Source organism: Alosa sapidissima, chromosome 9 (genome assembly GCF_018492685.1).
Source record: "Alosa sapidissima isolate fAloSap1 chromosome 9, fAloSap1.pri, whole genome shotgun sequence".
Taxonomy (NCBI): domain Eukaryota; kingdom Metazoa; phylum Chordata; class Actinopteri; order Clupeiformes; family Clupeidae; genus Alosa; species Alosa sapidissima.
In genome coordinates this window covers 7,128,184-7,145,480 of record NC_055965.1, presented here as the reverse complement: position 1 = coordinate 7,145,480, position 17,297 = coordinate 7,128,184, and the positions used below count along the sequence as shown (strand labels likewise).

At 45.2% G+C, this 17,297-nt stretch overlaps 1 protein-coding gene across 3 annotated transcripts in view; it reads right to left on the bottom strand.

Moving 5' to 3' along the window:
• prkcaa (protein kinase C, alpha, a) overlaps positions 1 to 17,297 on the bottom strand; it is a 155,317-nt gene that overhangs the window by 40,326 nt on the left and 97,694 nt on the right. Inside the window, exons 6-10 of one of the 3 annotated variants that reach the window (XM_042103080.1) lie at positions 10,341 to 10,497; positions 10,034 to 10,168; positions 9,553 to 9,646; positions 2,352 to 2,399; positions 903 to 980 (exon numbers count right to left, since the gene is read on the bottom strand). In XM_042103080.1, coding sequence (XP_041959014.1) covers positions 903 to 980; positions 2,352 to 2,399; positions 9,553 to 9,646; positions 10,034 to 10,168; positions 10,341 to 10,497 — 512 coding nt within the window. The remainder of the gene's footprint in view (positions 1 to 902; positions 981 to 2,351; positions 2,400 to 9,552; positions 9,647 to 10,033; positions 10,169 to 10,340; positions 10,498 to 17,297) is intronic. The other 2 variants (XM_042103081.1, XM_042103083.1) reach the window with 2 other exon arrangements.

Below are 17,297 nucleotides of genomic sequence, written 5' to 3'. Positions count from 1 at the left end.
GGCTAACGATACAAACGGTTGACTGTCCAGTAAGTTGACTCTAACCCCATGAAACTGCGGTGTTCCTCACATAGCTAGACCCCATTTGTGTTGGTAGCAAGAGAGGTGATGGAACAAAGAGACACAAAAACATGATTTAACTATAGTATAGTATGTATATATACTTTTTTGATCCCGTGAGAGAAATCTGGTCTCTGCATTTAACCCAATTGGTGAATTAGTGAAACACAAACAGCACACAGTGTACACACAGTGAGGTGAAGCACACACTAATCCCGGCGCAGTGAGCTGCCTGCTACAACGGCGGCGCTCGGGGAGCAGTGAGGGGTTAGGTGCCTTGCTCAAGGGCACTTCAGCCGCAGCCCACTGGTCGGGGCTCGAACCGGCAACCCGGATTTCTGATTATTTAACCATGATAGCACAAATGAAGATATTACATTTACCATTCAGTGTATGGTACATCCAAGTCTTAAACTGAGGCCTGATATTCAGCCACTCTGGATTAAATCCAGTACCTCTGTCCTTGCTGCGTGCTGATGTCCTGTCTACAAGGCATGGGAGAATACACATAAGGCCCTTTTTCCTGAGAAATCTGCTTTTCTGACCTGTCCACCTTCTGCATTCCTCTGTGTTTGCTGTCCATCTCACCTGTTGCTCCTGACGCTCTCCCACAGCAGCTTGGCCACTGCTGTCCTCCTCTCTTAAATCTTCATTAGCTATAGCTACCTCTTTTCTTCCTGATACTGTCTTTGCTGAAGCTGCCCCACCAGCACTGGTTGAAGCCTGGAAATATTTTGTCACAAATTAATTGGGTTTGCTAATCACATTGTTCAGCTTTTTCCCACGCTTTGTTGTTGTTGTTGTTTTTCCGCTAACTCGCTAACTCTGGTTTATGCTAATACCTCAGGTCCAAGCTGGCTTTGCTCCTCCTCCGAATGAGCCCTTGATTTGAGTCTTGGAAAAAATTTCCCAATATTGATCTGGATTGAGGGAGCAAACATTCAGCGTCAGAGTTCAAGAAACTCCACTTTGCACAGGCAGTCGATATCGACAAGCAGACACATACATCGTGCTAACCTAGATAACCCAGCTGTATTCTCACGTTCACTTGGCTATCCTTACCAGAAAGAGAGCGAGAGCGGCACATTGAACCAATTTAAATACTCCAAAAATCAATCTGGTGGTGGTCAATGTTGATGCTGTGGCGGGCCGCCACAAATAAGCCATTGTATGGGAAACACTGCAGCTGGGTTTTAAAGGCTGTTCTGTCACACGAATGAGAAGAAGAGTGAGAGGCTCACCTACGGCAAGACTCCATGCCATGCACAACAACGGGCCAAGATGCACTACACACTACATAGCTGCCTCACAGTGAATACGCGTGACTACGACTAAGACTACAGGGCTTTAAGTCAGATGCCCGGTGTCACAGCATACACACATACGGGTGTAGTCACAGAAAACACATAGACTTGGCTATGTATTCAAAGAGGTCTTACTGCCAAGTTGCCAAGAGTCACTCTTAAACACGCTCACACACACACAAACACACATTTTGTAGGCTATAGCCTACTTTGATTCCACGTTACGAGTCAAGTTTCGTCAGGAATCAAATTGTCTGAATAGTCCAACAGATTTAAGCAGTTCAAAACCATCATGGCTTTACCTATTTCAAGAGCAAAGGAAACGCAGTCCCTTCCAATACTGCACACAGTGGGCTACACACAGACACGGACAAATAAACAATCACACACAGAAGCCAAACACTTTAACTGCAAACAGATTATATCTTCTTTTCAACTCTTGTCTTTCTCTGCCCACACAAGCAGACACTTTTCATTTCACCTCTTACTTCAATCGAGCAAACAAAAGACTTTTGCACACCAGTTCTGCACAGGTGCGTTACAGAAGACCTGAAGTCGACAGTCATGGAAATTAGAGACTCCCGCACACTGCTTCTTTGCACATATTCATTTAATGAACAACATGTTGGTCGATTTTCTAAAAAAATAACCTGAGGAAGGTTGAAGGACCAAAACGTTGTTTATTAAATTACTATTTAATAAGCGGGAGCCTGAGTCTCTAAGTTCCACACCTGTTACTTCATAAATGCTCACAGTGCTGAAAACAAGTACAGTTTCCACTTTTTATATCCACTGTCCTCCTAACAACATCAAATCTCTCTCTCACCAACACATACAAACACACACACACAAAAGCAGCTTCTTCTGTTTCAGAGAGCAACTTTTTTGGCTGGCAGAGGAGATCTGAGAACCCGTGCATTTAGAAGCAGGGGTTAATAAGGCAGAAGCTGAAGAGATGCAGGGGCCAAAACACACTCAGCGACCTACCCTCGCACGCTGCTTTTTACTCTTACTGTCCTCTTTGACTTTGGCAGCCTGCAACCACAGGAGAAAGGTGAACACGCACACACACACCCACACACTAAACACACACATATGCAACAATGCACACTCACTCATTTACACACACACACACACACACTCACCCACCATATGCAGAGGTACACACAAACACACACACACACACACACACACATTCCCAAGCACTTATTGAGATCCAGAGGCTCAGATGGGACTGAGGCAGCAGCGTGTACAGTAGATCTTAACTCAGCTCTTGGTTCAGCTGCAGGAGCCTCCATCAGCAACACACCACCTCAGAGCTCAGCAGCCAGGGGTGAGGGGGGCTTTAAACATGGGGACATGAGACACGCTGGAGCTGCCTTCTCCACTGAAACACCGCTGGGTAAAAGCAGTTTAAGAAGGGGGGGGGGGGGGGGGGGGGTTGAGGAAAGAAACTAGAGAAAGCAAAGCAAAATGGAGGAAGAACAATTAGGAAGAGAAAGTTAAGGGAGAGACCTACAAACAAAAAGCAAAATATTAGAGGAGCGAGAGGAGAAGATCAAGGTGGTGAGAGAGTGTGTGAGAGAGGGAAAGAAACACAGTGAAAGAAAGAGTCCACGTGGTGCACGACCAGTGAGGCTGACTACCATTTTGTCCTGCTCTGATGAAGGCAGCGATGCCCAAACACGTAGGCATGTTCTAAAAGAATAACCATGCGAGATTAAAGCTTTTTAAAACATAGAACTCTCATGAGTACCTCAGAAAATGTCAGAAAACTTTTTTCAGTGAGACTGATTGACTGAGTATTCCTGTCCCCTTTAAAAGCACCAAGGGTCATTTATGCCTTCTGCCTGCGTAGTCATGCTCACTGTCTGAACGTCTCAAGCAAGGACACTCCAGACAGTGACCAGGGGTCACTGATAGCCCAGACAAACACCAACTAAACTTCAGAAATCAACAATCACCAGGGAGAACCATGACTTCCATTCCCAAAAGCATCTTAGATATGTGGGTGCTCATAAGACATACTACATAGGGGCACGACACTAGGGGTATCTTATTATCCATACAGATATATGTGGGGTATCTTATTATCCATACAGACATATGTGGGGTATCTTATTATCCATACAGATATATGTGGGGTATCTTATTATCCATACAGACATATGTGGGGTATCTTATTATCCATACAGACATATGTGGGGTATCTTATTATCCATACAGACATATGTGGGGTATCTTATTATCCATACAGACATATGTGGGGTATCTTATTATCCATACAGATATATGTGGGGTATCTTATTATCCATACAGACATATGTGGGGTATCTTATTATCCATACAGATATATGTGGGGTATCTTATTATCCATACAGACATATGTGGGGTATCTTATTATCCATACAGATATATGTGGGGTATCTTATTATCCATACAGACATATGTGGGGTATCTTATTATCCATACAGACATATGTGGGGTATCTTATTATCCATACAGACATATGTGGGGTATCTTATTATCCATACATACATATGTGGGGTATCTTATTATCCATACATACATATGTGGGGTATCTTATTATCCATACAGACATATGTGGGGTATCTTATTATCCATACAGATATATGTGGGGTATCTTATTATCCATACAGACATATGTGGGGTATCTTATTATCCATACAGATATATGTGGGGTATCTTATTATCCATACAGACATATGTGGGGTATCTTATTATCCATACAGACATATGTGGGGTATCTTATTATCCATACATACATATGTGGGGTATCTTATTATCCATACATACATATGTGGGGTATCTTATTATCCATACAGACATATGTGGGGTATCTTATTATCCATACAGATATATGTGGGGTATCTTATTATCCATACAGACATATGTGGGGTATCTTATTATCCATACAGATATATGTGGGGTATCTTATTATCCATACAGACATATGTGGGGTATCTTATTATCCATACAGACATATGTGGGGTATCTTATTATCCATACATACATATGGAAGAAATAGGGGAGGGGGGGGGGGGTCTCTCTCCAGCTGGGCTGATCCCCCATAATAACCCAGAGTAAAAGCAGGGCACAATTGATTGGCGAATAAACCCCACAGTCCTAAAGCTGTTGTTGTCAGCTTTACAAATGTGTGATTTTTTTCATGCTGTCACTTTTAGGACAGTCTACTTTACAGTGCACATGTACTTTAAAGCTCTACACCTCCACAAAACATGGAGATACATATTATTTTAACAAACTGAAGTCAGTGGGAGACCTCTAGTGGTGGCATTAGGTATTTCTTAAGGAACTTAAAACCTTGCCATCACTCAATTCATTCATAATTGACACACGCTAAAACAAGTCTTGTGTTTACACTGCAGTCCATCAGCCAGTAACAGCACTGATAATCCTCTGATTGTGTGGCTATTAATCCTCTGACTCTCTCTGTAAACTAAACACGGGTCGTAGGTGGACACCCAGTGCACAGGTGCTCTAGTGGCCACTCTCCCATCCGTGTTTCCACTCTGTCCAGACAACACCCTCCAGTCTCCGTTAGACAAAGCCAAGGGCACACCGCCACATCTCACATTCTATTGCCCTCTTATGAGGCACTTGCACACAGTAGCACAAACTACATGTATAACAAGAGCCATGTAAGGGAACTGCAGCTAAAAACCATCCTGGCAGTATAACCAATCAACTACACCAGGGGTTCCCAAAGTGGGGGTGGCGGGACGGCGAGGGGTGGGTCGCGAAATGATTTCCATAAATCAAATAAATTTGGAAAAAATAAAATTCAGAAAAATTATGACTGGATAAGATCACCATTCACTGTAACCACCGCAAGTCATCTGTCAGCCGGCATGGAGGACGCACTGGTTGAGCTGTCATGTGACCGCACTTTAAAGACAGATTTTAATTCCAAGACACTTGCTGAGTTCTGGATTTAAGTCGAGAGGGAATATCCACAGCTATCCAAGGCCGCGATGGATGTACTGACGCCGTTTGGCTCCACATGCCTGTGCGAAAAGACTTTCTCTGCACTGACATATATTAAAAACAAATACAGATCGCGTCTAAATGTGGATGATCTCCGTGTGGCCGTCTCCACAATTAAACCAAGAATGGACTTGCTGTGTTCCATCCATCTCATTAGATGAGATTAACGCTGAAACATAGTTGCCAAAATGTAAATTTGCGCAGCAACAATATATGTTTACAACAGTTTGTGGATATTACCCTGACTGAGATATTCTTCTGTTAAAGCAACACCAAAGAGTTTTTGTACATTAAAATATTGTTTCCAAAATCATCAACTCGTAACAGGGTGAACGGCACTGCATTCTCTTCGCGACCCTCTATCAGCTATAACCGCACTATGCAAGTTTGCCAGATCGGGTAGCGGATCTGTAGTTCGATGGAATGAGACATAAGAAACTACACATTTGACTTGCTTCTGATGTCGCAATACATCATACTTTCATAAAATCATGCAACGTACTCTACCTTGTCTGTAGACATTATTTCCGAAGCCAGTGCTGGATAAACAAATAGCGTGCGTGCGACAGGAAAAGTGCTTTGGTGTTGCTTTAAAATGGAAATTAAAGTAATGTTTCAAAGTTGCACTCATGTTACATGGATATTATTTTTTGACTAAGGTATTCTGCTTTTATCATATGGTAAAGTTCTATATGTAAAATCATAATAGGCTGCTCTGTTCTTTTGTGTTGACGTTAAGCCCGTGTTTGGATAAGCCTAGTGTGTATGGCCGGTGCGCACATTTTATTTTATTTTTTGAGTCACATCCAGGGATAGTGGGGGTCGCCAGTCTCTGGCACGGTTATTTTGGGGGTCGCGGGTTGAAAAGTTTGGGAACCCCTGATCTACACCATCAGTATATCTGATAATACCTGATAAGAGGACACATTTAAATGACTGACAAATGTGAGCACCTTTCTTGAACTCATACAAACAGTTGAGTGAGCGGAGCAAGCAGGTTTGTTATGTGTCTGACTGACTGACTGACCGGAGAGAGACAGGGACGGTGGACAGATAGATGGTGGACAGACTACGGTCAGATAAAACATCACAAGCAGATACTGATATGACAGATACAGTAGATGGTGGACTGACTGATATCCATATGCACAGTGAACTTCAATAGCTGTGAATCAAGCCAACTTGAACACTGTGACAGACCGGCCCAGTGAATGATTCCGAAAGAGCTTTGAAGATAAGCTGTTGGTAAACTTGCTCTGTTTGCAGTAGCTGTACCTTTAGATAGTCTTACAACAGATCAGGAAGATGGAGAGACACAGACCAAGGAAGAGGAGGACAGAGACAGATAGAGAGAAAAGTGTACCCAGGAAGAAAGGGTGGGATGAGAAGAGGTGAGGAGAGGTGAAGGAAAAAGAAAAGGAATACCTTAAGAAGGTGTAAATTAATTTGCTCCTGGAAGAGAAAGGGGAGAGAAGAAAAGAAAGACAGACAGACAGACAACACAACAAAAACATTGGGAAGCATCTTGGTTAATACAGAGAGGGCAGGCCCAGGAGGGACGGGGCAGTGGGCCGTGGGGCTCAGGCTGAAGTGGACAAGCAAAAGAATGTGGGTGAACGTCAGAACGAGAAGAGAGAGAAACAGAAAGAAAGAAAGGATGAAAGAACGAAACAGGAAAAGAAAGGAACAATGAAAGAAAGAAAGAAAGAAAGAAAGAAAGAAACAGAGAAAGAAAGAAAGGAAGAAATAGAGAAAGAAAGAAAGTAGAGAAGGAAGAAACAGAGAAAGAAAGAAAGAAAGAAAGAAAGAAAGAAAGAAAGAAAAAAGGAAAGAACAAAAAAAGACATGCAGAGACAGACGGGGAAAATAGGAGGAAAGACAGCGAGATAATGAGCTACATTTAGTGACCACACACTGACTCATGATAGACTAATACTCTCCCAACCTTACGGCCATTTAAAAAACCCATTTGGGAGAAAACACATTTGATTATATACAAAACATTCAAAAGTGTGCTGATGAGGGAAGAAAGAATGCAGTGCTGGCTGGGTAACTGGCAGCACATCACCACCACCTGCAGTTGGACTCGAATGAGGATCAGAATAATGGAGCTGTGTAACAAGTCTAAATAATTCTAGTCTAAAGAGTCTAAATAATTCTAGCCCGTCGAGGGGAGGGGTGTTCGGTGTGCGTCTGCCTGCTGCCTGCTCTCCTGCGGTGCTAAATGGCTGCAAACGGGCACTGTGATTGCTTCAGCACTGAGCCACTGCAGCCCCTTTCACATCTCTCTCCCTCTCTCTCTCTCTCTCTCCCCCTCTCTCTCTCTCATCTGGTCTTTTCCGCCTTTGACTGGACGTGTGGGGACTGCCAGGCTTCCCCACTCATCTCAGCTGTGATTGGTGGCAATAACCACACTGTATGTGGGACTGTGGGAGTTACTGTATGTGTGTGCTTTATACGTGGAGATGAAACCTTGTGATAATGTGTGTGTGTGTGTGTGTGTGTCTGTGTGGGAATGTGTGTGTGTGTGAGAAGTGTGTATGTGAGTGTGTGTGTGTATGTGTGTGTGTGTATGCGTGTCAGTGTCTGTTTGTCTCTCTCTCTGTGTGTGTGTGTGTGTGTGTATGTGTGTCAGTGTGTGTCAGTCAGTGTGAGGATTTAAATATAAGTGTGTGAGGGTGGCCATTAGAGGAAAGCTGGCAGACCGGGGCTCGGAGGAGAGCGGTCAGCTGATGTCTGGCATCGCTACGGCGGGCGGCTCTGAGGCAGGGGACCACCACCACCGCCGGCGCCGTTTCCATGGTGATGAGCAAAAGCAGTCTTATGGTTTTGGACTCCGTAGGGGACCACAGAAACAGCCTTAGGACCATTTAGTGTGTGTGTGTTTGTTTGTTTGTTTGTTTGTTTGTTTGTTTGTTTGTGTGTGTGTGTGTGTGTGTGTGTGTGTGCGCACATGAGGGTGTATTACTCGGATCTGGAGATGGGAGCTACTTGTGCCGCTCCACAAAAGTCCTTAAATATTTGCAGACAGCAGTAGGTTAGTTGTGGTATTAATTAATGAATTAATCCTCAGAAGGCTGTTCTGATACATCCCCTCAGTCAGTTTATAATTGATAAAATAGTGACAATAAACTGCAACTTACTTATCTGTCAACATCAAGGCACCTAAGTTGGTGGTGTCATTACACCTATGGACCACCTGGGGTGCTGGTGTACCTCTGAAAATTCACCAGCTCAAAGTGACAGTGAGTGACACACATTTTGTTTACGTGTGTGTGTGTGTGTGTGTGTAATGTGTATGTGCGTGTGTGTGTGCTTGTGTGTGTGTGTTTGTTTGTGTGTGGGCTATACTGCATACTGTGACAATAGTCAAGACCAATGGCCAGCAACAGTTGCCATGGCAAAGTCATGAATGGTTAAGCGCCGCCACCACGGCCAGTTCCCCCTGCAGTGCCTCTCTCTCCCTCTCTCTCCCTCCCGCTCACCCTCCCTCACTCTGTTTCTCTTTCACGTCTTCTCAATCCCTCTTTGTTGGTCTTTCTTTCTCTCTCTCTCTCTCTCTCTCTCTCTCTCTCCTTAGAATGCTCTCTCTACCCCTTCATTTTCTTAGAATGCCCAATGTAAATGGCCTCTGTCCTCACAGAGTGGAGCACTTGCTGTGCAGAGACCATTTGACTCCATTATAACAGGAGTGTAATAGGGTTTGAGAGTCTCTCATCTTCAAGCACTTAATGAGATGAGCCAACTTAATACTGTACATATTATTTTCACATGAAATCATCTCATTACCTTCTCTCTCTCTCTCTTTCTCTCTCTATTTCTCTCATGCACGCACACACACACACAATCGTCTGCTCGTATGTTTAGGAAGTACTGAGTCTGACTAACCAATTACACACACATTAGCTGTCACACGGATATGGGAAAAGTCTGATTTGATTCATGAGCTAAGAAAGGGAGGATTCCCCCTCACTAACTTTGCATGTAAAGAGAACTTGCGTGAGAAAACAACCACAGGCATGGACTTCTAAATCTTGTCCCTAGCATGGGGTCGGCCTAAATCCCAAGCATTTCCTTCAGGTCCTTAAATCAACATTTACAAAGAACAGTGGGAAGGAGATATGAGAAATGGCCGCTAGTCTCGGTCGCTGGGTCCCACCTCAAACTTCTGCCGCAGCTCATCGTTGCCGTCGTCCTCCTCAGAGATGGGCACGTTGTAGTACTCGCCCTCCTCCTGGTTCAGCAGCTTGTACCTGGGGTCAGGAAGAGAGAGAGAGAGAGAGAGAGAGAGAGAGAGAGAGAGAGAGAGAGAGAGAGAGAGAGAGAGAGAGAGAGAGACAGAAATAGAGAGAGAGAGAGAGAGAGACAGAGAGAGACAGAGAGAAAGAGAGAGACAGAAATAGAGAGAGAGAGAGAGAGAGAGAGAGAGAGAGACAATCTGTAGGGACTTGCTTATAGAGAGGAGAGGGTGAGGATGTTACTAGAAAAGAGGATGTGGGGCATGCAGAGATGTGTTGAAATGTTAGTGGATTGAAATTGTGTATGATCGCTGACTGCACCTTAAGGCTTGCACCACTAACACACACACACACACACACACACACACACACACACACACACACACACAAACACTAACTCACCAGCCAGACATGGGTGCCTTCATTAGCTCAGACACGCCAAAGGACAGGGACCCCATGAAGTCGTTCCTAGTGGTGCGGTCCCAGTCCCAAATCTCTACCGACAGCCTGCGGTCCTTATCAGTGGGCTTTAGCTTGCTGTGGAACACACACACAGACACACACACATTCATAGAGAGAAATAAATGTCTTAGAATGACTTTTAGTCTCACACAGCAACAGTAAATGGCCAGAGGCCATAAAACAGAGCAGTGGGGGCCAAGATGGCGCGACTGGTTTGGACGACAGCGCCGGATGTCCTGGCACTCACAATGTGAAGGACTCGTTCCAGACGGGGTTGAGGTTGGCGCGGATGGTCTTGGTCTTCTGCTTGGTCTCGTTCTTGGGGTCGGGGATGAGCTTGAGCTTCACGTAGGGGTCGGACGCGCCGTTGGGGTCCATGGGAATCAAGTTCCTTCCCTCGGTTACTGGGGAGGACAGACCAGAGAGCATTACATTTCCAACGTCCATACATTACAGAACGTCCATACATTACAGAACTGGCAGACAAATCCAACGTCCATACATTACAGAACCGGCAGACAAATCCATTGTCCATACATTACAGAACCGGCAGACAAATCCATTGTCCATACATTACTATCTGAAAGATTAAGGGTCTGGCCATGACTAATGTAATGGCCCAACTCGAGGGGCAGCACCAAGCATGCATTTGAGAATCTCACTGCACGCAATTGGATAACACTAAGACGAATGTTTACTGACTGATTCGTTGCAGCGCTGTCGTCATCTGTTTAGCTCACCTCTGGCCCGCCTATATCAGATACACCGATGTGATTTGGTACCCCACGATACAAGGGACATAAGTAATGAGCATCATCACTCTTTGCCAGAGTGACTGAGCAAATTAAAATTGTGCTCCCGCGAGAACTCTGGATTTCTAGGGTAATACATTACAGAACTGGCAGATGAATCAAACTGACTGACCAACGTACATGCGTCATTGGACCCCTCACCTTCATTACTCAACATCATGCACGCATAAGTATTGACCTTCACCATTAAACGGACACAGTCATAGTGCACAAAGGGTTTCCAGGATGTGTGGCAGAGCTTAATAAGTTAACTTTTAAAAGTGATTAAAAGTGGTTGCCAGCTTCACAACCAGGCATGAGGTTTTGGGTGCCACTTGTAACAATTTTGGTAGCCAAGGGCAACTGGGCAACCATTACTGTCGGGCCCTGATGCGTGGACTGAGCACATACTGTACATCATATACTCACAGCCTATACACATTTAACATAACCCTGACTTCAACGTGACTTCAATATTTTAGAAATGAAAAGCTCATCCCCGCAGCTGTTCTCTCTCTGACCCTTATTATTAGAGTGATGCTGCACCTGTGTGATTGCCCTGGGGACATGTAAATAAGGGTAATCAAATGACAGCGCCGGCATCAAACTGTGTGTATATAATAATGTGTAGAACAGTGTTTCAGCAGCAGTACACGCCCTTAAATGATACTAAATCCAGCAGCAGGGTTTTTATTTGCTACATTAGCACTACAAATGAAGTGAGGGCTTTCCCCACTGGACAACAGAGGCTCTCTACTCAATATAGCCAGCACAACTCCCCACAAACTCAAGTTTACACAACACTACATGATCATACAGCCCATCTACCCATTTCATTTTCTATAAAATATATGAAATAAATAAATAATAAATACATCAACAACAACACACACACACATGCACGAAACTTCATGGTTCAACATGAGAGATTCAGGCTAACCGTTCGCTATAGTGTGGTGAGACTAGTGGTCAGAGTGTGGAGGGTAGAAATGCACTCCAAGGCTGTTCCTTCCTCTCTGGCTTGATGGTTTGTGACAAGCACACACACACACACACACAGACACAGACACAGACACAGACACAGACACACACACACGGTGGAGTTTCAGAGGAAGTGGGTCTCCTGAGGTGCTGAGTAAACAGCCTCCAGACCACACACACAGACATTAAGCCTCATTAGCTACAGGGTCCCACAGCACCTCAGGTGCAGGAGAGTGGTGCTGATGATGGAGGAGCAAGCTGACACAACCTGACAGCACACACACACACATGCACACACCTACAGTACACATGTGCTGGGAAACAGCTATGTATGTCAATATATTCATATTCATATTCATACACAGGCACACACAGGCACGTCACCCACCCACCTGCACGCACGCACGCACGCACACACGCACGCACACACGCACACACACACACACACACGCACACGCACACACACGCACACACACACACACACACACACACGTCACCCACTCACCCACCCACACACACACACGGTACTGCTCCACAGGGCTTGTTTCTACCAGTGTGCTGTCATCCTGTTTCACACCCAATGGTAAATGGATGATCACATTTACTGTAAGCTACATCATTACATGTGTGCAATATATCAGCACTCAATCCAACAAGGAATTAGGCTTCAAAGGAGCTCTGTGTTAACTGTGCATGTGTTCAATGCCTTCTCTCTAGCTTGAAACAGACATAGAAACTGCATGGGGCAGTGATGGACAGAGCACAGTAAATCTGCTACAGAACAGCCTGTAGCTATACCTGAACAACAACATCAACAACATCAACAACAACAACAGCAGCAATAACAACAACAACAACATCAGCAACAACAACCAGGGACTGTATGGCATTACATGCAACATCAATCACTTTGTGTGTGTGTGTGGGCTAAGCATGTGCATGTGTGTGCATGTGTGTGTGTGTGGAGCTCCAGGGACTATCAGGCAGCAGACAGAGTGGGAATGGTGATGGGATCAAAACGAGCGTGTAAATACACATTTAACTGGCTCGTGCTGCCCTCCCACTTGCCCCCAGCACCTGAGTGGGTGGGGGAATAGAATAGTGTGTGTGTGTGTGTGTGTGTGTGTGTGTGATGGGGGGGGGGGGGGTTGCTTTGGCTAATGTGCTTTGAGATGGAGACAAGGCACACAAGCCTGTTTTGACAAGCGCAGCCACAGGGAGCTCTCTCCTCTCCTCTTCACCTTTTTATCAGAGCAGATTAAGTGAGTGAGTGAGTGAGAGAGAGAGAGAGAGTGTGAGTGTGAGTGTGAGTGTGAGTGTGAGAGTGTGTGAGTGAGTGAGTGAGAGTGTGAGTGTGTGAGTGAGTGAGTGAGTGAGTGAGTGAGTGAGTGAGAGAGAGAGTGAGTGAGAGAGTGAGTGAGTGAGAGAGAAAGTGAGCGAGTGAGCGAGTGAGTGAGAGAGCCGGGCTACATCGGGAGCGCAACTGAAGCGCACCGTTCGCAGAGCGCAAAAGTAGTTTTAGAGAACAGGTCTATTTCTCTTGCGCAGCTCTCTCATATCTGGTGCAGCCAAGTCCCAATGATTCTAGTGGTAGCTAACTGTTGGGACATACTGTTGCGACTGCTAGGAACACAACACTTCAGTTGTGAGTGAGAGAGTGAGGGGGTCAGACACTGAAGAAAGAAGAAGAGACTGACAAAGAAGAAGGGAGCGGAGAGAAAGAGAAAGAATGAGCGAGTGAGTCATGGAGAGTGAGCGTGAAAGTGGACGTGAGAAACCAAAAGAGAACTATGGATGAGTGAGTGAATTAAATATAGCGAGAGGAGAGAGAGAGTGAAAGAGCAATTATGACAGAAAGATGAGAGTGAATGATAGAATGGATTAATGAATGAATGGATGTAGGACCCAGAGAAAACAGAGATAGAATGAAAGGTACCGAGGGGAGAAAAAGGAATCAAAAGTGATTGTAGAGCAAAGAGCACGATATTAATAGAGATAGTCTGACTACAGGAAATGAAAGAGAACACCTGCAACAGGCTTGCAGCAGAGAGAGAGAGAGAGAGACGGGAGAGAGAGAGAGAGAGAGAGAGAGAGAGAAAGAGAGACGGGAGAGAGAGGGAGAGAGAGAGAGAGAATGAACAGTGGCACATCAGTGACTGCTGCACCCTGCCAAGCTTGCTCTGGTGGAGGTGTGTGGTGTGTCATTAACACATCATACAAATCCTCTCGGCCTTTGAAGACGATCAACTCATCATCAGCCCTCAGCCCACCAACACCCCAACCCAATCTCTGAAGACTTTACATCTAAATATACATGCAACATGCTTTACATCTAAATATACATACGGCTCCTTTGTGCATAATGCAATATGACAGGGTGATGTAGGCTGTGTTGAGTATCAGAGCAGATGAGGAATACATGAGCATGAACCGTATGTTCACTACACACAGGTCCACAGATCCTCCCTGAAAATAATTAAACTTTAACGATGCCAACACCTCTTTGATGAGCAACAAAGACATTCACCAAAGAAATTCACAAAGTCTTTCTAAGAGGAGACAATGAACTCTTTGAAAAAGGGGGTGGGGGGCATCATTTAGCTACTGGGTGCCCTTGTAGGTCCCTGCATTGTAACATAATTAGAATCCTCTTTTAGTAAATACAAAATAAAAGTCTTTCTTACAACAATGAAAAATACTCTCCATGTGCATCTGACCCAAATAAACGTGACAAATATAAAGCTGTAGAGAGTGAGTGGCAGAGAGAGAGAGAGAGAGAGAGAGAAGGCACCCCACTTTTTCTGAAGGTGGCAGGCCAGCATGCACCGCATGCCCACAGAAAGGTTAGGTTTTGAATATTTAAACTGGCCTCCAATGGTTAACACATGCATGCAAAACAGCCCGTGCCTGCCAGCCTCAGAGGCACAGGTGAGAACCAAACTGGCACCATCTCTCTCTCTCTCTCTCTCTCTCTCTCTCTCTCTCTCAGTCTCTCTCCCTCACACACACACACACTCTCTCTCTCCTCCCTCTTTCTCTCTCTCTGTTTTCAGCAATTTGTCTGGATGTAGAAATTGAACAAGCATATTAATGCGCCCGAGTATAAAGCAGAAATGTCAAATCAAGGCATGCTGCTGCAGTGAGTCATTGCTGACTATTAAAGGACTTCAGACCAGAGAAGCTGTTCTAGTGTACTGAAAGGCAAAAGTAGTTGTGACAAGCAATTACCAAGAAAAACAACCACTATTTATAGTCATGTCATTAAGGAAAAAAAGACCTCAAACAAAGGCATTAAAAAATGGGGAACAGTGTAAGAATTCCTATCTATGCATACTGCTGCTCCCCGCAAGAAAAACAAAGAGAAGACTTCTTTAAAAAAAAGTAAAATAAAAAACATGTCTTCACTGATTGCTTTATTTATATTTGTCCAGTAGGAGGAGCCCTCCACTTCCAGTTCATTGACAGCTACTGTTCGCCCTTCATCCCAGACCTCTCTCTCCGCCTGTCTACAGTAGTTACATGAAGGGTCAAACACCCATCCACCAGCTATATCCACAACAGCTCTGTGTGTGTGTGTGTGTGTGTGTGTGTGTGTGTGTGTGTGTGTGTGTGTGTGTGTGTGTGTGTGCGCGCGCAGTCTACACAAATGTGTATATCTTGAGGCCGCCAACATTCTGAGATTCTGAGGCGTGATTTGAGATTGCTCAAAATAATAAACGTCAAGAAAGAGCAAGTGGGGCGTGATGGGGCGTGAGAGAGCGAGGAGGGCACCGAGTGTGTGAGCGCAAGACTGCTGACAGCCCTTCTGTGTGTGTGTGTGTGTGTGTGTGTGCGCTCGTGCATTTGTGCGTGCGTGCGTGCGACTTAAACTTGTATAGAGGCACATCCTTGTGTGCTTTCCCCTCAAAACGGACGCATGTCTCAAACACACCTTTAGCTCAAACACCTTTATGCAAATGCAATGCACACACCATAACTTCTCTATAGATGTCTCTATAGATGTCTCTGTGAGCATTCATTCATCAATCCCTGCCGGCGCTGTCACACTAACAGAGGCAAACCTTCGCCTGCACATTCCGACAGGTCGTTGTAGCCGCCTGCAATAGGGAAAGGTTGTCTATGAGATTGGTGCTTGGGGCTGATGTTGAGGGGAAAGCGCCTAAGGCTACACTGTGTCCGCAACTGAAGTGCTTTGTTCTGTAAACGTAAATCAGGTTTCTCGGCCAAGCATACTTGCGTGTACAAGGAATTTGGTCTCTGCATTTATCCCATCCGTGAATTAGTGAACACACAGTGCACACACAGTGAGGTGACGCACATACTAACCCGGAGTAGTGAGCTGTCTTGCTACAGCGACGTTCGGGAGCAGTGAGGGGTTAGGTGCCTTGCTCAAAGGCACTTTGGCCGTTCCTACTGGTCGGGGACCGAACCGGCAACCCTCCGGTAGAAGTTAATTGTTGCAGCAGATGCTCCACGAACGGAAAGCTTGAGTTCCATGCCTGGTGTGGCCTCCCTGTGACCAGGCTTGTGCAAAATTCCAGCATTGAATTGAAACTGGCTCTTAAATTCCAATTCAATTCTTGAATTTCACTTGCATTTCAATTGAGGTAGCAAACAGGAAGCAGAATTGCTATTCGAATTGTGCACATCCCTGCCTGTGACGGGCCGAACGCTTTTCCCCTCTCAAGAGTCTCATGCGTCATGAGTGAGCCTCCGTGCTCTTCTGTGCCTAAGGATCAAACTGGCTGCTTACATGACTCACGACAAGGGAAAAAGATCCACTACGAGGCCGAGCGGGTCGGCAGAGGAGGAGAAAACGTAGCGGGTGGGGTGCAGGGGTGAGGATCCTTTTTCTCCATCAACATGCCTCACTAGGCTTCCTGTGTCTGTGTACTCAGTCCTTTGGAAGTTCTCAACTAGCTGCAACATGCCCATCAAAGTCAAAGTCAAAGTCTGCTTTATTGTCAATTTCTTCACATGCCAAGACATACAAAGAGATCGAAATTACGTTTCTCACTATCCCACGGTGAAGACAAGACATATTTTACCAATTAAGTCCACAGACAAACATAACATTCAAGTAAACAATAAAAAGTAAAGAAGGCACATACAATGAAGAAATAAGAGCAGCAAAATTGGGTTGAAATTGTGCAATTGTGCTCTTCCCATGCTCTTTACATTGTGCCAGGTGATAGGTGGCCCATTCCCTGTACTGTAGGCTCAGGTCTGGCGTGTTTGTCCACCTTGTGAATATCTGGGGAAACACAGTTTGCACCCTGAAGGGTCACAGAAGCCCATTTCCTGTAGGCTCAGGTTTTGGCGTGTTTGTCCACGTTGGACAGGCAAACATCTGTTAAGCTGCCTGACAGAGCTGAACCCTGGGGCTCTCTCAAGCCTCTCTGCATCACGCCCAACCACTCTCTCACTCTGTG